This window comes from Sciurus vulgaris (assembly GCF_902686455.1).
Source record: "Sciurus vulgaris genome assembly, chromosome: 3".
Lineage (NCBI taxonomy): Eukaryota > Metazoa > Chordata > Mammalia > Rodentia > Sciuridae > Sciurus > Sciurus vulgaris.
The window spans coordinates 17807971-17829258 of record NC_136463.1 but is presented as its reverse complement, the minus strand read 5'-3'; the positions used below and the strand labels follow the sequence as shown (position 1 = coordinate 17829258).

Sequence of the window (21288 nt, the reverse complement as noted above, 5' to 3'; positions counted from 1 at the left end):
GTTTCCTTTACTCCCTGTACTCTCGCTGCCTCTGCCTCCTGTTCTTTAAAACCACAGGGCCAAACCGCTAGTTCAGCGGCTCTTTCCGCGGCTGGGCCACGAAGCTCCGCCCCACGCGACTGACCACGCCCCCCATGCCACACCCTTCCCTGGACCAAGTTCGGCCAGCGCGGGTTCCTGCGCAGGGGTGCTGGTCTGACTCTGGAGGAAGGGGCGTCTTTGTCGCCCGACCCCTTGCATTTGGCTTCCTTCTCCGCCCCTGCAGCCTTCCTCCCTCTCTGTCTCGCACACAGACTTTCACTCCATCCAGGATTTTCTGGGTTCTTCATGCAAAGGCCCCAGGTGCTGCTTTCGTGCAGTCTTCGGTGAGAGACTGCGGTGGGGGGCTGGGACAGGAGCGCAGCCCCAGGGAGGGCAGATTCTGCTCTGTGAGAGTGTGCCACATGTGATATCCCTTTTCATGTTACCAGTGCCCAGCTCAGGAGATATGTGAACGAACGAATGAATGAGCAACCTACGAGAAGGGAGCAATGGCGTCATTAGCACCTGGAGCGTGCCTAGCACTCAGTCAGCACTAAATACTCCCTTCCCTGTCACCACCTTGACTGCCCCGCCCACACACACTTTATCGCCATTCAATATGGTGCGACTGAAAGAATGCTCAATTTAGAGTCAAAAACATCAGACTGTGAATCTTGATTCTTTTATACTTTGACTTGCATGACCTTGGACGAGTCACTTAACATCCCTGGGACTCGATTTCCTCATCTATAACAAGGGGGTGGGAATAGACATTGGAGTTTGGGTGAGGGTCCAACCAAAGAGGTGAAGAAGAGCTTTGGAAAACGCAGAGTGTAGTTTACAGTAGTACCTGACCCCCTCCCCACAGCCACATGCCCCTGACTTGCCCCGCTCTGGGCTCAGCACTGTCAGCACGATCCACGACAGGTTGAAATCCCCACCTGGCACAGCCTGGCCTTGCAAAGTGCTGCCCTCCCCGCTCCCCCGCTGCTCTGTGATGCCATTGGGGAGGCTCAGCCGCAAAACAGCACCCTCCTGGCACACCCCAGCACCTGGCCTTCCCCAGCCCCTGCCCCTTCAGTCCAGATTTCTTTCTTTCAATTAAGCCACTGACCTTGAGGTCTCTGCCCCCTGAGCCCTGATTTGCACAAACACCCCATGAGTAGCCTTGATCAGAAGGAAAAGCCAGCACTTGGTACCCATGCAGCTCGGCACGGTCCTGAATCCAGCAGGGAGAGGAAGCCAATTTAGCCCACTGCTGTTTCCTGAGACTGGAGACAGGCTAATTTGGGGAGGAAATGGCAGATAGGCCAGCCAGGGCTTGGCGGCTGCTGATGCCCAGCCCCAAAGAGGCTGCCCCCTACCTGGGTGAACCATGGCTCCCCTGGCTTGTCTGTACATTCTGTGCCAGTTCCAGGTTGTTAACCCCTTCGACCATGATGGGACAATGGGTCTCAACAGGACTGGTGTACTGACCTCATGTCAAGAGGGGCGTCGAAAGGCAGAGAAAGGGGAGAAGCATCATGAAGGGGTGCCAGAACTCTTCAGGGGTGCTCAACCCCACCCTTGGAGACTATTTCCCCCCTACCCCTCTGAAGTGTCACTGACACCTCAACTCTGCCCCAACACACACACACACACACACACACACACACACACACACACACACACACACACTCTCTCTCTCACTCTTTTCCCCCACTCCCCCCAAAAAACTCTTTTATCAAAGGACACTATTAATGTTGGATGGGGCCTTTAATAATCTTTTTCTAGTCTGCCCGTTTGCGTGTCTTTAGGACCCTTGAGCACCTGTCCATAGCCATGGCACCCTTTCTCCATTAACCGTGCATACACCAAAGTTTCCTTCATGTTCCAGGACTCTGAACCCTTGAAACTTTCAACAGAGAGAGAGTAAGGATTTCTGATCTCCAGCTGGGGTGTAGCTCAGTGGTCCAACTCTTGCCTAGAGTGGGTGAGCCCCTTGATTCAAGCCCCAGTGCTGAAAAAAACTGATCTAGTCCAACCACTTCATTTTATTCTAGAGGAAAACGCAAAGGCCCAGAGAGATTTGCCTGTGGTCACACAGCAGATTAGTGGCAGAGCCCATTCTGAGCCATGGACCCAGACTCCCGCCGGTTCAGTCCCCTGCAGGTGTCTCCCTTCCTTTTCTCTCCGTGGATCTGGGTCCCAGTACAGACCAGAGCACAGAAAACATTTGCTCAGTAAGTGTGGTCGTCAGAGCTGCTGGAAGCTGGGTCAACCTGGCTCTGCTGCTTCTTGCCTGCAGGGTTTGGCAGATGTGGTCCTGTTCCTGAAATACATCAGAGTCCTGGGTCAGGAGTTGGCTGGGCCTATTCAGGGAGTTCCTGTGAAGTTTTGGAGCTCCAGTCTATCACCAAGGGTGGGGCCAAAAGCAGTATCCCCAAGCTACAGAACAGGGGACCTGAAGCACGCCTAGCCATCTTCCAAATGCCAACCAGGACCTTAGATGTCAATACTACCTCCAATCATCTCTGTTTCTTCTCTGCTCTGGAACTCACGCTGGCTCCATAGTGTCACCAGATTCCTTCCCCTGGGGTCTCCCCTGATAAGATGAGTTCATTTCTGCAGCTGGGGCCATTGTTTTTGTCCCGTTGTCCTTTCTCACGTGTGAGTAGGAGCCACTGGGGAGGAGGAGGGACCCTGGAGGGTCCTCTGCCTGCCTGGGGCCAGTCCTGCTCCGCTGACTTGCCATCTCTATCCCCAGGGCTGCAGTGCAACGCTTCTGTGGACCTCATTGGCACCTGCTGGCCCCGGAGCCCTGCAGGGCAGTTGGTGGTACGGCCCTGCCCTGCCTTTTTCTATGGTGTCCGCTACAACACCACAAGTAAGAAGAAGGTAGAGGGTAGAGTGTCTGCGGGGAGCTAGGATGGGCTGGGGAGAGCTGGGCAGTGGGGGAAACAACAGGCTGATAACAATACATTATAATAAAACCTTTTAAGGGTACCACCACTGTTTGCAAAGGCCACTCTGGGCTGATTTTCAATACCAGGCAGCATCACTTGGCATAAAGCTAAGCCTCCAAGGCTCAGAGAGGTTAGGGAACTTGCCCCAGGTCATCAGCTGGCAAGGGGTAAAGCTGAGATGTCTGCGTGGCATTTTCCCCTTAGTTGACCATCTTTGGATTAGTCTGTTGAGACCTACAGCAACCCCATGAGGTAAGGCAGGGATTTTCCAAAGAGCCCCAACTTGGCAGATGATGACTCAGGGCCCTGCAGCCAGGAGGTAGAGCAGGGGCTCCGCTTGCCTCCCAGGGGCGGGGCAGGGCAGGACTGACCCAGGGCTGAGCAGACACTCGATCCCTGGTAAACACCACGCTGCCCTGAGGCCCCAGCACTCACACTGGGCTTTACAGCTCCTTGCTATGGCACTGCCACCCGCAGAATTAATTTGCTCTCTCCTGTCAATGACTCAGATGCCCACTTATCAAGAGAGTAACAGCCGCAGGCCAGGGGCCCTGACTCGGCCAAGGGAACCTGGGGGGCTCAGGTCCCCAGGGATGGGGTCCCTCGCCTAGGCTCCTGGAGCCAGTCAGTAGGCCTGAGTCCAGAACCACAAGAGTGTGCCAGAGATGACCAGACACCAGGGGTCCACTCCAGGACATGCTCTATGACCTCAGCACATACTTACCCCTCTTCTGGGCAGATTCCCCTCTGAGGATCAAGGGGGCTGGATGATCTGGCTTCTCAAGACTTCTTGCAGCTTGAAACCCCCTAAGCCCTCCTGCCCCTTGTTCCTTTAGGAGACAAAATTAAGGGGTTAAATTTGGGGGCTATGCCAAGGAGGCATGGGAGGGCTGGGAGGGTGGCTCGACCCTCTCCCCTGGGGATGCTAGGGCAGAGCAGGAGGCTGGAACAGCCCCATCAAGCTGGTGCTGGCCATGGGAGGGAGCAGGGAGGAGGGGAGGGACGGGAGGACTGTGGGAACTCAGGAGAGAAGGGGAGAAGCGCCTAGGAGGCCAAGGAAGTCGAAGAGGAGAGTCAGCGTTGCAGTGGCCAACCTCCAATTTAGTGGGACTCAATAGTGAGACTGAGGCGCAGATTGGTTAATAACCTGCTCGAGGTTAAAGAGCTCGGAGGCGGAGTCAGACTGCACTCACCATGCTGAGTCCTTCCGGATCTCCCAGGACGGCTGCTGTGCGGGGGTTGGCATGCTGGCACATCTGCCCTGCCAGTCCCAACCTCCCTGATCTCCTCAGTGCCACTGCCCAGTCTCGGGCACCCTGATCTCCAACCCTGAACCTGAACCTGCCATCCTCACTCGGAGCATGCCCTCTTGGCTCCCCATGGCCTCCGCAGTAGAGCCCGTGCTCCTGAGTGGGGCCTGTGAGCTCCGTGCAGACCTGGTCCTGCTTACTTTTGCACCCAGCCCTGGCTGCTCCCCATGAGACCCTCCAGGCTTGTCCCCCAGCTTACATTACATGCCCCAAATAATCCTCAGTAGGCTGAGGCCTGGACATGTGCTGTTCAACTTGTTGGCCCGGCCCTCAGTGGAAACCAGGAGTCCTGAGTTCCAGTCCCAGCCCTGTCTGTCCCTGGTTGAAGAGCCCTCTGTGCTGGCCCTCGCTGGGCGGTGGTTTCTCCACTGCAGGATGGGGTTTGGTTGGCACGGTGCCCCCTAGGCTCTCTGCTTTTCCTTCTGTGACTCCAGGAAAGAAGCAGGGGTGATGGCCCCTTGATGTGGGGGACATTCCAGGGAAGGGCTGGAAGACTCCCATTGCAGGTTCCCCCAGTGCCAGATGAGGACTGCGCCTGCCATGGCCATCAGGAGTGGAACTGAAGCTGCTCCTAATCATTAGGCGCTAATTAATTCATTTACTGATGAGGTGTTGCCGGGATTTCTAGGCTTCTCCTTAATGCCCTCCCTCCTGCTCATCGGATCTTCAAAGGGATGGGAAACATTTCCAAAAATATCTATTTTCCCGTGATTCTTTGGGAGGACTGCTCAGCTCAGCAATTAGAGACAAGGAGGTCGCATCCTCCCTGGCAACGGCACCCTGCGGGGCGGGAGGCTATTTTCCTTCAGGGTCACCTCTCTCCAGGTCAAAGCCTGCTGCCTAGGGTGGCCTGGTCCCGGGAGGGATTCCAGATGCCCCACCCCTTTGATAAGGACAAGTGACATGTTCTGAAAGTTATATAAGGTAATATAAATATCGCTGCGAGACAATAGGAATGAACGTCACAGCGATACACTATGTCCGGTACAGTTCCAGGTACTTCGCACATGGTAGCCAAAAACACTGAACCAGTGAGGTGGCAGTCATGACTAGGAGGGTCTGTCTCATAGATGAGGAAGCTGGGAGGCTGTGACTGGCCCAAGGTCACACAGCAGTGTGGGGGGTGTCCGGATCAGAACGAAGGTTGTCTGCGTGGAGGGACTCTGCTCTGAGCTCTCTTTCCTGCTGCCTCTGTTTAGGCAAAAACTGCATGCCCAAGCCACCACCCTGCACCCCTTCCCACCAGTCTCTGCCCCCAAGTGCCTTTCTTTGCAGACATTCCAGAGCTGCCTCTGGTCCCAGGGGTTTCCTGTCCATGGCAGAGATGCTGCCTTCCCTTGGTTTCTGGCCCCCTAGTCCCCAAGAAACTCCCAGGACACCCCCTCATGGAGCCCTCTACCCTGGGGGAGCTTAGCCCTCATTTAGCAATTAGGCGAGTCCCTCCAACCTCATCGTCAATTCTGCCCTGGACTCGGCTCTGCCCCAGAGTCGGGTCTACTCACATGGAGGCTAGGCAGAGCTTTAAAAATCCACTGAGCCCCATTTCCCTACCAGTTCTCTACAGCCAGAGCACCTTGTTGGGTTAGTAAGGAGACCACAGCCTTTCAGTCGGCCAGCTTCCCCAGTTCTCTTCCAGTCCTGTGGGTCAGCGAGAGCCACCAAGAGGCCTGCCGTAAGGGAGGCTCCAGCAGAGATGGCTCAGGGCTCATTTTCTTTTGTAGTCAGTGAATTAAGTCAAGGAAACAGGATAAACCTACTGATGCTGGAGAGGGGCACGGGGCAGGGTAGATGACCTCACCAGCAGAGGAGTAGACAGAATTTAGAACCCCTTCTGTCCCTTCCCTCCTGGATTTAGGACCCTGGTGTCTGGGGTGGGGGCGGCAGTTAGGTAGGAAAGCCAGCAAAAGGGACCCTTTAGGCAACTCTGCCCCTCCGAGAGCTCCAGAGCCAGGCAGCAGCCCATAGGGTTTCTTGGAAGGTGACAGTTTGGGGCTTAGTCCAGGCTGATGGCTGCACAGACCCCCAGCCTTCCCAGACGATTCTCCTGCCTTCTTTCCCGAGTGCCAGAGGCCAGGCCAGGAGCAACTGTAGCAGGTTCTGGGCAGTGAGGTCACTACCAAGCAAGACCCACCCTGTCACCTGACACTTTCTGTCCAAGAATTCTCCCTGGGATGAGCCTCCACCATAAAGCCCGTCTTGGGGCAATGCCACCAGGGACCTTCCTTGAGACCTGCCCTGTGAACCCCCACCCCACATGAAACTCTGCCACGTGAGGCCCACCCACAGAAACCTCCACCATCCAAAGCCCTGCCAGGAACCCTGTCATTTAAATCCACTTGAGCTGTCGCCAGATACCTTCCGCCAGCCCCTGCCCGGCTGTGTGAGCACTGACTCCGGGGCTCTGATCCTCCTTTTCTGCTGTCATGCAGGACCCCAAAATGGGAGTATCTCAGAAGAGCACTCGCCGTGAAATCTGCCACCATATAAGAGCCTGTGGAGAGGCACCCAAGGGGACTAGCCACATCTGTTCACGGGCCGTTCCCGTGACAAGGTCATGTCAGCTTGGGTGGGCAACACCATGTCACCCAGAGACAGGCAGCTGCTGTAGCCCTGTCAGGGGTGAGTGGACAAAAACAGGCAGGAAATAGTGGTAAGAAGGCCCAGCTTCACTTCAGGGCTCCCGTCCAGAGGCCCAGTGCTGGCCCAGATGAATGGATGGACAGACGGACAGATGCCAAACTGTCACAGCTCTCTTCTTTTTCCAGACAGCGGCTACCGGGAGTGCCTGGCCAATGGCAGCTGGGCCGCCCGCGTGAACTACTCTGAGTGCCAGGAGATCCTCAGTGAGGAGGTGAGCTCAGCTGGGCGGGCAGCCACACAAGGGTGGGCCAGGCCCCCAGCGTGAGCTGCATGCCTGTGACGTGGCTGGCGGGGGTCTGGGAGCGGGAGGTGGTGTCAAGGCCCTGCGCTAGGGAAGACGGCGGCAGCTGCTGGGCAGGGTGTACAGGGACAAGTGGGGTCCAGGTTCCTTCCACCTGTGCCCACCGGAGCCCGCCTGCTGGGGGTGTAGTCAGTTCAGACTGCATACATGGTCACGGGGTTCATGCCCATTTCCACCCCACACACCTGAGGGACATCAAGGTCCACAGGGACTGTCAGAACCAGAGCCAGAAGTAGGGGTAGTGGTGCCTTTTGAAAAAAGCCCTGGAGATCCTTCTAAAAATTTAAGTGTTTCTGAGTAGATACTGCTTACACGTGACACAGCATTCAGAAAGTACAGCCGGTGAAGTCTCCTCCCACCCCTGTCCCCAGCCACTGGATTCCCTCCCCAGAGGAGCCAATGGGCCAGTTTCTTGAGCGTCCCTCTGCGTGTACGAGGAATGACGTGTGCGGGTACTCTTGGGGTTTACTAAATGTCACATGTTGCTGGACACCTCGCTTTTTTCATATGACCATCTATCTTGCGGATCATTCCAAGATGTCAGAACAAGTGTTTTCATTCTTTCTGCATTTGCATAATGCACCACTGTCCATGTGCACCATCACTAATTGAACCAATGTTTATTGTCAGTCTTCGGTTTTTACAAACAGCACCGCCATGAATACTCTCTTCTGGGTGAAATTTGGTAGAGGTGTGAATGTCTCCATCCAGTGTCTCTGCCACCTCAGGCCCCTCTGCCCTGTCCCCTACATCTCCACTCCCTTTATCCGTGAGTGCTGAGGAAGATGGGGTCATGGGGCAGGAAGAAACAGAAAACGTAGCCGAAAACAAAGTGAACACAAAGCAAAGGGCGGAAGGGAAGCCACCCCAGGGCACCGGGGCCCCAGCTTCTGGAACAAAGAAGAAAGACTGGTCCAGGCACTCTTGAGAATTTCATTGCCTCAAAGATCTGAGCTGGAAAGGACCCTGGAGCCCTTCCCTCCCATCCCGAGGTCCCCAGGTAGCTCCTGGTAGTAAGAAACCACACAAGAGTACTTGTTAACCCCAGAGCTCTGCCCAGCACCCAACAGCTCGACTGTCCGAGAGGATCTGGGAGTTGGTATTTTTAACAAGTGCCCCAGGGGAGCCTGCTGATGCAACCAAAGTGAGAAACCAGGATCTGGCCCAACACATTCACCTCACAGATGGAGAAACTGAGGTCAGGCACAGTGGAGTGGCTCACACGAGGTCATGTGGCCAAAGGGAGCCAGAGCCCGGAACTGGGGATCTGGGGTTCAGGTACCTGAATGAAGCAAGGTGGTGGCCAGTCCCCCCACCCCAGTCCTAAGCTCTCGTAAGCTCCTCCCAGTCCCTGAGCTTCTGGGGCTCAGCAGTCTCCATCCAGAAGTTGCAAAGGCAGGTCACTGCTGAGCCTAAAGGACCGATCAGCTCTCCCACGGTGCTGCTCTGGTAGGGCAGAGGAATCCTTGGGGTGCAGGATGAGGGGTTCCCTGGCATCTCAGATTTCACAGGTCAGACCTGGGCTGGGCTAGGTTGATCCAACATCCCTACTGTGACACCTGAGCACAGAACATCCTGACCATGAGCCAACCTGGGCAGTCCCAGGGCTGGGGAAGGATCACCCTCCTGGACTGGAGGAGGGGTGTGGGGGCCAAGTTAGAAAGTTGACCAGAGGAGATGGGTTTGGGTGGATAGTGGGGTAGCCAAGGACCACTCAGCGGGATGGAAAACTCTCCCTGGCACACAGTAGAGGAGATGAGAGGGAAGGAAACATGGTTCGGGCTCAGAAAAGCAGATCTGTGCTGTGGTGGCTCTTGAGACCACTGTTCCCGCCCAGTTGGGGTGGTGTGAGGAGGTGCAGATGGGATTGCCTCTGTTTGGCAGAAAGTCGCCATCGCACCCACCTGAAGCTCTGAGAGCCCTGCTGGATCTGCAGTGGCCCCACCCTCGGACAGCCAACACCCTCCAGGGGCAGGCAGCTGTGCCTTTCTTGGACATTGTCAAAGCTGCAGTGGCCACCGCTGCTCCCCGCCCGACCCCGCCTCTGAGCCTCCTGATTGTCAGGGCGAGGTCTTCAGGGCTCCCATGACTTCGGTCTGGATGGCTGATGGGGACACTCGGCAGCCTGTTTTCCCCCAGCTCCCTTCAAAGACAATGGGTTGGCCTCCTCAGCCCTCCCTCCTCCTGCCCTGGAGGCCACACCTCTGCCTGGGACCGAGGACTCGCCCTCACTCCACCAGCAGGGTTAGGCGAGAAAGGATGGGGGGCATCACTTCTCATGAGCACCCACCTTTGGCAATAGAGTGGGAACAGCATGGCCTTTGGGGGCAGACGATTTGGGGTTTGGAGTCTGCTTCCAGCGCTGTGATTTTTTTGTTTTGGGGTGGTTTGTTTTGTTTTGTTTTGTTTGCTTTTGTTTTTTCGTACGGGAGATTTAACCCAGGGGTGCTTTACCTCTGAGCTATAACCCCAGCCCTTTGGTTTGGTTTTTTAAATTTGAGGTGGGGTCTCACTAAGTTGCTGAGGCTGGCCTCAAACTTTCCATCCTCCTGTCTCAGCCCCTGAGAGGCTGAGATTACAGGCTACTGCGTGCGATCTTGAGCAGGTGGCTTCACCTAAGTCCTCTACCAGGGCCGAGGATCATTCAATGGCTGCCCCCTGGTGGGTGGAGGGGGCTGCCTTGTGCCTTCACCTATGGAGGTCGCCCATTCATCTGCTACCCTCTGCCTCTCATGTGAGGTCAGAGGAGGTAGTGGTGTACACGGGAAGGGGTCATCAATGAGAAAACCATGAGTAACGTGGGCACCCTCCCTCTGGAGTGGTGGGACTGCCACCCACACGTCCCCTCCACAACATAGCCACCCACTCACCTCTGCCTGACCTTGCCACTGCTTCCCTGGCAGCCCCTCCTGGCCTGCTTACTTAGCTACTCTGAAATCATTCATTTGATCAGTGAAAACACCCCTGGAGCCCCAGCGTTCATAGGCCCCCACTCCTCCCAAGACTCCCCTCCCTCCTGGAGCTGCAAAGAGAGGTTCCAACTGGGTGAGTGGCAGGCAGGCTGGGGCTAAGCCTTAATTGACCACCAGTGCCCTGGGGTGGAGCAAGTCTGTTGGTGAAATGGGTCACCCAGAGTCCAGGTGCCAGAGGAGATGTGCCCACAGCCAGGACCACCATGGGATAGGTCCCTGATTGGAAGCCCGATTCATGTGTGACCCAGCCAGGGGTTGGCAGCAAGTCCCCAGCACCACCCTGCACCAGTTCCCAGTATCAGCAGCCCCTACACACATCTCCCTCCACTGTGACCTCCCCCATTGTCCCCGACTCTCCTGCTTCCTTGAATGCACTCTTCCCTCTCTCATGCTCTACTGGACACAAGGAGTCTGACCCTGGTGCACTTCCTGGAAGGGCAGGACTTGAGGACAGGAAAGGGACTCTGGGGGTCTGGGCTCCCAGGCCAGGGATCACAGCTAGAGTTGGCACAGTGGTTGGGCCAGGGTGTCTGAAACATGGTGCTTGGGAACCACATGGGCTTCTTGCTAAAATGATTCTGAGCTTCTGGGGTGGGGCTCCAGAGTCCATCCACTCTCTTCAAGACTTCTGCCAGCTCCTGGGTGCTGACATCACTGGTTCGGAGACCATGCTTTGCCGAACAAGCGACTGGGTACCTGCTGGCAAGGCCAGGGGAGCCCAGCAGGAAGCCGAGACGGAGAGGAAGAGACAACGTGGGGCAAGCAGGGATGGAAGAGAGGAGGCTGGGATGCATGGAAGGAGCAGTGGGAAGCTCCTTGCTGCCATCCCGTCAGGGCATAGGGACAGGTCTGACACCACCGCCATTTTGGACAGTGTCTTGAAGACTGCTCAAAGTCAGTCAGGCAGTAATTGCTTGTCAGATTCTAGTCACAAAGGACACAGTGGTCTCTGCCCAGTGCCACTCTGTGCCACCTGCCTCAGGGAACCTACTGGTCTTAGAATCTTCTAACTGGATGGGGACAGGTCTGGTCAGCCCCCTGCGGTTAGCTTTTCCCATGCCCTTTGGGCATCCAGCTGCTTCTGCAGTTTTGGTGGCTGGCTGTCAGGCAGTCACTGTCTCTGGGTGTCCTTGGTCATCTCTTAGAGGGTCATTGGCTGTCCCTTGGGATGTTGCTGTTTATTCTCTTCAGCTGTCTCTTCAGGTGTCACTGGCTGCTTCTTGGGGGAAGGGTCACTAGCCAACTCTCAGGGTGTTGCTGAATATCTCTCAAGGTACAGTCAGTCACAGGACAGTGCTGGCCAAATCTCTTGTTATTAGTGGAAGTTTCTTGATGTCTCTGGATGTTCTGTCTGGGTGTCAACTGGAGAGATTCATGTTTCAGAGTGTTTGCGACTCTTCGTCTGTTTTGTGCTCCTGGGACACACACCTGAGACTGGGTAGTATATAATGAATGTATTGGCTCATGGTTCTGGAAGCTGGGAGATCCAAGATGGCAGGGGCTGACACCTTCGAAGGCCTTCTTGCTACATCATCTGATGGAAGGGCAAAGAGAGGGTTAGAAAAAGCAGGTGGGGCCCACCCTCATCCTTTTATAAGGAATGCACCCCTGTGGGAAGAACCCATTCCTGCCATGATAGCAGCAGCCCATTCATGTGGGTGCTGCCTCAGCCCCTGACACTCTTACAAGTCCCACCTCAAACACCTCTACCCTGGGGCTCAAGTTTCCAATCCGTGAACTTTGTGGGACATCCATAACACAGCAGTGGTCCTCTGTCAGGGTATCTCTGGCCTTCTCTTGGTGACACTGCTGTCTCTCCAGCCATCTTCTCTGACTACTTCTCACTTATATCAGCCAGAGATGGCTGAACCCAGCCAGACACATCTCAGGAAGTCACATGGAACCTCTGTCCCCTGGAATGGTTTGGCGCTGTTATCCCTTTTCAGCCTGCCTGAAGAACCCTCTTGAGCTCCCATCCCCCCTGCAGAAGCCCTCAGAGGATTCTGGGACCAGCGTGGAGAGCTCCCCAGAGACCACCTGTGTTGCTCGTCCCTGCTTGTCCCCCAAGAAATGCACAAAGCCAGGTTCAAATTGCTGGCTGGGTGACTTGGGCCAGTAATGCAGTCTCTTCAAGGGGAAAACAAGGACGCAAAGACCAGTCTCAGGGCCCAGTTGTGAAAAAGAAAAGCAGTGACATAAGAGAGGTGCCTGGCTCAGTGCCCAACATACAGTAGGTGCTTAATAAATGACTCCTTCCTGCTCTCAACCAAATGATCCAGGCCAGCCCCGATGTGGGGCAGAGGCAGGGCCCCTGACAGATGGTCTCCCTGTGACTCTGCTCACTTGTCCCAGCTGGGCCTGTGATGAAACCAGGAGGTCCTGCTGTTAGTGACTCTGCAGATGTCGTTGTTACCCAGGGGCTTCTCAGCATGGATTTGTGGAAATTTTAATAAAAGGAAATTAAGTACCAGCTCCAGACAGGCTCTGATGTGTGCATATATTCTGGAGCCTTAGGGTTGTGGCATCTGCCACAGGCGCTGAGAGACCTCTGCATCTGCAATGGTGGCTCAGGCCCCCTTTGCCCCTGCCTCTCTGTCTCTCCCGCCCTGCCTCCACTTCCTGGGTCCCAGCCCTTTTTGAAGCTGGAGTGGCTAATGTGATTTCCTGACATGTCCTTGAAAACTTCTACTCTAAAAACCAGTTCCTTCCTGGCCCCCTGGGCTTCTCGGGAGGAGGCCTCTTTGGGAGGCGTGCAGGGGGCTGGGAGAGCATGGGCTGGAGGGCTTAGCCCCTCTGGGATGCCTGCTAGGTGTCCCTTCTTCTTAGGTGTTTTGGGGCCTCAGTTTCTTCATCTGGAAGATGGGTGGGGCTGAACTGGGTCCCTCAGAGCAGCTCTGACTTCCGTGGATCCTGTATTTCTGACAGGAAGGTCGGTGGCGAGCCAGGAGCTCTGCAGTGCTCTGGAAGGGTGAGCAGGGCCTCTGCCAGCCTGTCCCTTCTCGGGTTTGTACATGGTTCCTGTGTGTCATAATCCCCTAGCCCCACCCCAGACCAGCAAAGGGGAGGGGAGGGAGGTGCCAGCTGGGACCTCTCTCCAAGCCGTCTGCTTTCAACGCCCCCGGGTCCCTCCTCACAATTACGGAGCCCAGCTGTGTGACAGGCTCTGGGTTTCTAGGCCCTGCATTCCTCGGACCCAGAAAAGGGTGAGTGGGGGCTTTGCTCTCCGCAGGGCAGACAGCTGGGCACTGGGGACCAGCCAGTCCCCCATTACAGGGTGGAAACCTGCTCATAGTCTTGGCCTCTTGATCTGCATGTGCAGGTACGAGGCAGTTTCGAGGTTGGAGCGGGGCGACCTTGAGGGAGTCAACATACTTTTGGGGCTTTTTCTATAAAGAAAGTTACAAGTGCCCCTCTGGCTCTTCCCTTGGGGTCGCCTTGAAGGTTTGAGGACATAACAGACATGCAGCCCCTCTGTAACTGGGAAGACTTTCTCATTCTTTGAGTTTAAGATTACTGGAAAGATGGGGGCAGTAGCTTCCTTCTGTGTGTTAAATTAATTAAGAAATAAAATTAGGGAGTTTGAGAGATCTCATTCACTTTGGGAAGCCCTGAGCCAGGGACCAGGAAAGACCCTAGGAAGGGAATCATGGAACCTGGACAGGTTTTCTTGGTTGCCCATGATTCAGGTCCACGGCGCTGCTCACCCCTCTCCTGGCAAATAAGAGCTGGCCGCAGCCACAGCACAAGAGACTTAGGAGTGACCAGGAAGATGGTGATACAATCCAAAACTGGGTGGAGGAAGGAGGACCTGGAGAGCTGGGGTCTCTGCACCCCCCAGGGCCAGCAGGCGTTGGGACACAACGGCAGTGTGAACAGTTGTGAGCTTGGAGCTCACCTGTGGGCGGCATTCCCGTGATGGAGAGACGCCATTTAATCCCGATTTGTCCAACAGCACAAAGCGGTAGGCAGAGCTGGGATTCAGGGACAGATTGGCTTCAATTGGACGGTGCTGCTCCAGAGCAGTGCTTAACAGCCAGGAGGGCCTGGGGACGGGCTGAGCCCCAGCACTGTTGCCCACTCTGTCCCTGCTGCCCTGGGCACTGGTGTCCAGTGGGTGCAGGGCATGGCTGTGCAGGAGCCTCACCTCTGCCCCCTCTCCTGCTTCAGAAGAAGAGCAAGGTGCACTACCACATCGCCGTCATCATCAACTACCTGGGCCACTGCATCTCCCTGGCGGCCCTCCTGGTGGCCTTTGTCCTCTTTCTGCGGCTCAGGTGAGAAGACCCTGGCACTGCCCCCTGCTGTCCCTGGGTCCTCGAGCAGGGCAAGGAAAGTAGGATGCAGGGGTAGCTCCCGGGCTGCTGGGAGAGGGCATCTGCCTCAGCCTTCAGTGGGAAGGTGGTGGCATACATGGGAGTCTCGGAGCCTTGAGAGCAGAGCCACTTCTGCCCACTGCAGAAGCTACTGAAGGGTGCAGGGAGGAGGGACCAAGCCCAGGCTTCCCTGTGTCGCCCACACCTTGGCTGGTATGTCCCCATTTCAGACAGACAGGCGATCAGGCACGTGGAGCCCTGGAGGTGGGGTCCCTGGAGTGGCCTCCCCACTTCAGTTTCCAGTGTGCAGGGCTGCGGTGTGGGGGCAGGTGGCGGGCAGGAAGTGTCAGAGCTGAGCTGGGAGGAGGCGTCCCCCTGGAAGACTCATATTTGCCCACCTCTGCTCTCAACCCCGAGAGGGCCTGAAGTTGGGGGACACCTGCCCAGGGGAGTGGCACCCACAGTGAGCCTTGTGCACAGAGCATGCCAAGCTCTGCCCAGGTGCTTACTTTTGGGGGTCACAGGCAGGAAGGGTCCCGTGGGGCAGTGGAAGAAACTGGCTGCCTCCTCTCTGTGACTTAGCCAGTCAGCCCCACTCGCTCTGAGCCTCAGTTTCCCCACCATGCATCTGGACTGGAGAGAGGCTGGCGGCCTGTCCCTCATTCTCTCTCTTCTCTCATCGCTCTGGTCACCTGCCTGCCCCTGCTGCCCCAGGAGCATCCGGTGCCTGAGAAACATCATCCACTGGAATCTCATCTCAGCCTTCATCCTGCGCAACGCCACGTGGTTCGTGGTCCAGCTCACCATGAGCCCCGAGGTCCACCAGAGCAATGTGGTATGTCCCGGCAGGGGACAGCAGGGTGGGGACAAGCCCAGGGTCAGGGGAGGGGCCCGGGCCAGGCCTTCGTGCCCATAGAACAGGAGTAGGACCCCAACAAGGCCCCAGACCTGGAGATGGGTGCTGCCACTGCCCCCACCCCCAGCTCATCCTCACCTCTATTTGGGGGGTCAGGGCTGGTGCCGGTTGGTGACAGCTGCCTACAACTACTTCCATGTGACCAACTTCTTCTGGATGTTCGGCGAGGGCTGCTACCTGCACACGGCCATTGTGCTCACCTACTCCACCGACCGGCTGCGCAAGTGGATGTTCATCTGCATTGGCTGGGGTGAGCTGGACCAGCCTCCCACCCCGGGCCGGGCAGCCAGGGACCTGGGAGTTGGAAGCCAGGTTGGTGTGGTGGGGTGTGCACCCTCCCTGGGGGTGGGGACAGTGGATCATCATGAAGGTGTGTGAGCTATGCTCAACCGCTGGTAACCCCTGCCCATGGGGTCCTCCAGACCCAGCAGGCCCCCAGCTGCCCCTAAAGGCTCTGTGACTGCCCCTGTCTTCCCCAGGTGTACCTTTCCCCATCATTGTGGCCTGGGCCATTGGGAAGCTGTACTACGACAATGAGAAGTAAGTCACCTGCCTCCCCCGAGCCCTGAGGTCCAGGCTCCCAGCCCAACTCCATCTGACCCTCCCCAAGGACCCCGGGCCATTCCACCTCCCTACCAGTCCCTGGCTTCTGCGTCTATAAAGCAGAGAGTTGCGTGCTGGATTCAATCCAAATGTCCCTCCGAGTGCTCTGTCAGAGGTGCTGGACAGGCAGCATCTGGGCTCCTTCATCTCTCTTGAGCTTTAACAAGAACAGTCTCTAGAGCCAGGCTACCCAGGTTCTGAATAGTAGCTCCATCATTAAATAGCTTATGATCTTGGGCTAATTACTGCTGTGTGCCTCAGTTTCCTCTTCTGCAAAATGGGCATCCCACCAACAGGACCTACCTCAAAGGGTTCTGGTGGGACTGTCACGTGTTAATACGTATTAAGAATATGTATGGAGCCTGGCAGGTAGTATGTGCTATGTAAATGTTTCCATTAACGGTAGGACTTGTTTTAACAAAGATTCCATGGATTTAATGGACTCTGGTCCAGATGGTCTCAGAGGCTCTTTCCAGCTCTGGGGTTCCCTGTGAAGGAGACAGTTACCCCTGAAAATTAGACTTCCGCTGTTACAGGGGTTCTCAGCTGTGTCTCATGGAGAATCACCTGGAAACTCTAAAAAGTGCTGATTCCTGGGCTCCACCACAGAGAGCAGGATGCCATTGGTCTGGGGAGTGGCCTGGGCACCAAGATTTTTTTTAACTGCCCAGGTGGTTCCAATGGGCAGCTAAGATTGAGAACTTCTGAGAAAGAGGCAGAAAAGGCGGATGGACCAAACTGGTGAGGAAAGAAGACAGAATCAGTGCCAACGAAGCATCCTCAGGATCTGCTGACCATCTGACTGGGTTTCAGGTGCCTTCTGCTCCCCTCAACCAGAGAGGGAGCTGACATAGCCTCCCTTGCAGGAAAAAGGATAAGGATGCTTGGAATGAATAAAGTGGGTCTGAGCGGCTCTAAAGCTCCACCTGCTGGTCAGATGCAGACACTGCAGCAGAAAGGATGGGAGCTTGAGAGATCATGAAGAACTTGCAGACCTTGCAGATGAGAAGCCTTGCAAGGGCTGGACCTGGCCCTCTGACAGCGGCCTTCGGCTTGCATGATGTGGTTTGAAAGCCTGATTTTGTGGCCACCTTTAAAAACCAAGAGGTTTCACATAAAATCTCAATTTCTGGTTTTGGGGAGCATGATGAGATCTAGCTATTGTGGGTCTCTCCGCCCACAAAGACATAGAACTTCCAGTTGTCCTATCTGCACTCACTCCCTGGAACTTGATGGAGGGCAACTCAGGATAATGCAAAGCAGTTTTGCCTCTTGCAACAGGTAGTTCCTGTGACATTGTCTCCGTTAAGGTCATTCATGCTGTAATTTAAATACTTCAGTTAGAGCCAGGCCAATGTCACACGCCTGTAATCCCAGGAATTTAGGAGGCTGAGGCAGAAGGATCACAAGTGCAAAGCAATTTAGCCAGGCCCTAAGCAACTTAGCGAGACCCTATCTCAAAATAAAAAATAAAAAGGGCTGGGGATGTGACTTAGTTGTTAAGTGCCCCTGGGTTCAATTCCCTAGTACAAAAGAAAAAAAAAAGTTAAAGAAAAAATGAATTCAGACAGATTGCTAACTGTTAGGTGCCCATTCCCACAGAACCGTGCTCAGCCACATCCACCGCCAGGGGACCACAAGGGGGAACTGAGGAAGCAGTGCTATGTTGGGCCCCTGCCTGTTCCTGGGCCACTCGGTGGTCTCTTCCACAGTCCCCCTCCCTGTGTTTGCTTCCAACTGTCCATCTTACAGCAGAGGCTGCTGTCCATCCCACAGGTGGGATCACTGAGGCACCCAGTCAGCTGGCTTGACCTTCCAGGATTGGAATCGGGGCACCCACATCCTGACTGCCAGCCCTAGTCCTGCCTTGGCCAAGCACTGCCCTTGCCTGTGCCACTGAAGTGGACCCAGATGACCCCCCGTCCTCTTTCCTCTGTGACCTTCTAGGTGCTGGTTTGGCAAAAGGCCTGGGGTTTACACCGACTACATCTACCAGGGCCCCATGATCTTGGTCCTGTTGGTAAGAACCTTGGTGGAGAGCAGGAGAGGGCACAGTGGGAAGGGGCAGCCAGGACCTGCTGTGGACAGAAAGGACCCCTCTGCCTAGAGGTGGGGACCACTCAGAGGAGCCTGGGGCCAGAACTGTGAGGGTGCTAACAAGGGGGAGGGAGAGCCGTGGGGGACAATGAGGCTGGAATTGAGGAGGCCGAGGGCCTGGTCTCTCCCATCCCCACCCGCAACATGCCGCACACGTCCACGCCACCCAGCCCACTCATGTGCTCAAATTGCAGATCAACTTCATCTTCCTTTTCAACATCGTCCGCATCCTCATGACCAAACTTCGGGCATCCACCACATCCGAGACCATTCAGTACAGGTACCAGGTTCCCCTCCACCCGTGGGGGCTTCAGAGTCCCAGCCTCTGAACAGGGTCCCTCTGGAGACCGCAGCTCCCCTGCCTCATACAGGCCTGAGACCCACCACCTCCCACCCCAGCTAGAGGCCTGGCCCCCTTCTCGGCAGGCTGTGACTCTGCCCCCCCACCCCAGGAAGGCTGTGAAGGCCACTCTGGTGCTGCTGCCCCTGCTGGGCATCACCTACATGCTCTTCTTTGTCAACCCTGGGGAGGACGAGGTCTCCCGAGTTGTCTTCATCTACTTCAACTCCTTCCTGGAATCCTTCCAGGTATGGCCCCCGCCCCTCACCCCAGAACTCACGTGGGGACTCTCCCGGGAGGTGGGGCAGAGCTGGGGACAGCCTGGGGTCCAGGTGGACCACCCCCGGCACAGGCTCTGACTGCCCCCTCTTCCCCAGGGCTTCTTCGTGTCTGTGTTCTACTGTTTCCTCAACAGCGAGGTGAGAACCTAGCTCAGAGCTGGGCTCAGGAAGCTGAGGCCCACTGGAGACACCCCCTTGGCCTCCTCCTGCCCCAGAGCTGGCTTCCTGCTCCCAGGTCCCAATAGGATGCTGCTCAGAGCCCCCAGAGGGTCTGCCACACCAGCTCTAGTCAGAGACACCCCTCTCCTTTTGCCCTGGGTCATTGGCATGGGGTGCAGAAAACTGGAGCTCTGTCTCCTCCACTAGTCTGGAAACCAGGAAGCCCTGGGGCAGGGCTGCGCGGGGTGGGGAGGATGTCACAGGGCTGAGGAGAGGGATTTTGCATGGCAAAGGCCAGGTGGCCCCTTGTGCAGATTAAGAAAAGGTGTCCTTTCCTAACTTGAGAAGATTGTCCCAACAAAGATGCAAGTGAGAGCGTGAGTGATGTGAATGTCTCCACCTCGGTGTGTTTGAGTGGTCCTGGGCCCCCAGTCAGAGCAGACACCACGCCCTGCCCTGTTCCCACAGGTCCGCTCTGCCATCCGGAAGAGGTGGCACCGGTGGCAGGACAAGCACTCCATCCGTGCCCGTGTGGCCCGTGCCATGTCCATCCCCACGTCCCCCACCCGCGTCAGCTTCCACAGCATCAAGCAGTCCACGGCGGTCTGAGCTGCAGGCCATGGCGCAGCCTCCGACTACCCTGTCTGTGGAGGCGACTGACCCCTTTCCACTCTCTCTCCGCCCGGAGAGCCTGGGAGGACCCCTCCCCGAAGCAGTTGTTCTAGGCTTACGAGTGGACAGCAGCCTGTAGGCCTGGGCCAGGCCGGGCCAGGCCCGGTTCTCCCTGAAGAATGAAATTGGAATGGAACTGGGAAGCTGGAAAACCCTCAGTAGCACATGGGGCTCCCCAAGAGTTGTCTTGTCTCAGCACAAAACGGCCACCCCACTGGAAAGCTGGGGTCCTCTGCAAATCGGGGAGGCATTCACCGCCCCAGAGCATCATGGGAAACTCTTATGACAGCATTCATCCACCGTCAGGCCTCCAAGCATTAGCCCACCACTGAGAACCAAGGTCACGTTGTCTGGTCTGGAACCCTGGGTACATCATTAGAAATTGGGTGACATCATCAGATAGTGGGCCACATCACTAGAAGTCAATACCAAGCCGCCAGAATGTCATTGGCACTGTGGCGCTGCCACCAAAAATGCCCTGCCTTGCTGCCTTGCACCCTTGGACACTTACTACCCATGGGACGCTCCAGCTTCCCCTCACGTCCCCACCAACAGTACCCTGGTCCTGACTCCTGCCACTTGCTGCCTCTGGGAGTCTCCCATCTGTGAGAAGTGGGGGCAGGGAGGGGGATTGAGCGGCCTGTGAACAAGAGCCAGTGTGTGCCCCATGGAGGTCAGTCTCCCTTCAAGGCGGGAGAGAAGCCTTGGGGCCTGCAGCTGCCTCTGGGGCGGCTTGTCCACTAAGCAAAGGGAACAGGGCCCCTCTCCGCCTGAAGGCTCTGAGGCAACTGGCTGGCAACTTGCTGCCCTGCCTACAGAGTGTGGACTGGCCCGCCCCCCACAGCAGGGCCCCCACGTCTAGGGGGCTGGGCAGCTAGAGCAGGGAGGGGGCGCGTGAGGCAGGGGTGCCGCTGCGTGTGGCTAATGTAAATAATAATATTTATCTTTTCAACCAGCATTTGCAAAGGCCTGGACTCTGCCCGGGGTCAGGGAGAGGGTGCCTGCGAGGGTGGATGCTGGGAAACCCCACTCGCCACCCAGGACTGCTGGAGGGCCAGGGGTGGGGACTTGGAAGGAGACGGATCTGTCCTGGATCGGGGAGGGAAGGGACCTGGATCAGTAGAGTGAGGGAGGGCTGCCTTGGCAGGGGACAGCTAGTACAAAGTCACAGCCGACAGCGTGGGTCCGCCCCAGGGAGGAGCGGAGCTGAGAAGCAGGCAGCAGTTGGGAAGCTGGGGCATGAGACTAAGGTGGCCACGGTGCCCAGGGTTTGAAGCGCCTGCGGGTGGGGGTGGGGAGGCCCTGAGGGAGTTGCTGGGGGTGTCCTTGATGGGCATATGGGGTGCCCTGTCCTGCCAAGTCCTGTGCCCTTAGGTAGAGAGATGGGAGCAGGGGACCCAGGTGTCGAGGACAGGGATGGACCAGTGGCTTCCAGAGCAATTTAGGGTGTGAGGTGGGGGTGCCCGGGGGTCACCCTCCTGGCTGACAGGAGGGACCAGACTGATTAGTGAGGGACAAAAGGCCACAACAGACGGACGTGGAGACCTCGTTCTCAAGTCGCCTTTCCCTGACGCAGGTGGGATGGGGAGCCTGAGGGGGAGGCACTGACCGGCCCCTTCCCGCTGGGCCCCCAGTTGCTCCAGCTGTTGGTCACCTTCTAAGTGCTTCTCTCAGTGTTGGGCCCCGTGGGAGCGGAGAGGGGAGCACCACCCAGCACG

The 21288-nt window shown here is 56.6% G+C and overlaps 1 protein-coding gene across 2 annotated transcripts in view; it reads left to right on the top strand.

Annotated features, from left to right (window-relative positions):
• The window catches only part of CRHR1 (corticotropin releasing hormone receptor 1), a 44347-nt gene extending 23989 nt beyond the window's left edge, over positions 1-20358 (top strand). The window contains exons 3-14 of one of the 2 annotated variants that reach the window (XM_079134984.1): positions 2768-2887; positions 7042-7127; positions 13115-13192; positions 14357-14463; positions 15217-15337; positions 15515-15668; positions 15898-15958; positions 17969-18041; positions 18313-18398; positions 18571-18706; positions 18836-18877; positions 19367-20358. In XM_079134984.1, coding sequence (XP_078991110.1) covers positions 2768-2887; positions 7042-7127; positions 13115-13192; positions 14357-14463; positions 15217-15337; positions 15515-15668; positions 15898-15958; positions 17969-18041; positions 18313-18398; positions 18571-18706; positions 18836-18877; positions 19367-19507 — 1205 coding nt within the window. In that variant the 3' untranslated portion in view covers positions 19508-20358. The remainder of the gene's footprint in view (positions 1-2767; positions 2888-7041; positions 7128-13114; positions 13193-14356; positions 14464-15216; positions 15338-15514; positions 15669-15897; positions 15959-17968; positions 18042-18312; positions 18399-18570; positions 18707-18835; positions 18878-19366) is intronic. The other variant, XM_079134985.1, reaches the window with a different exon arrangement.
• The last annotated feature ends 930 nt before the right edge of the window (positions 20359-21288 follow it).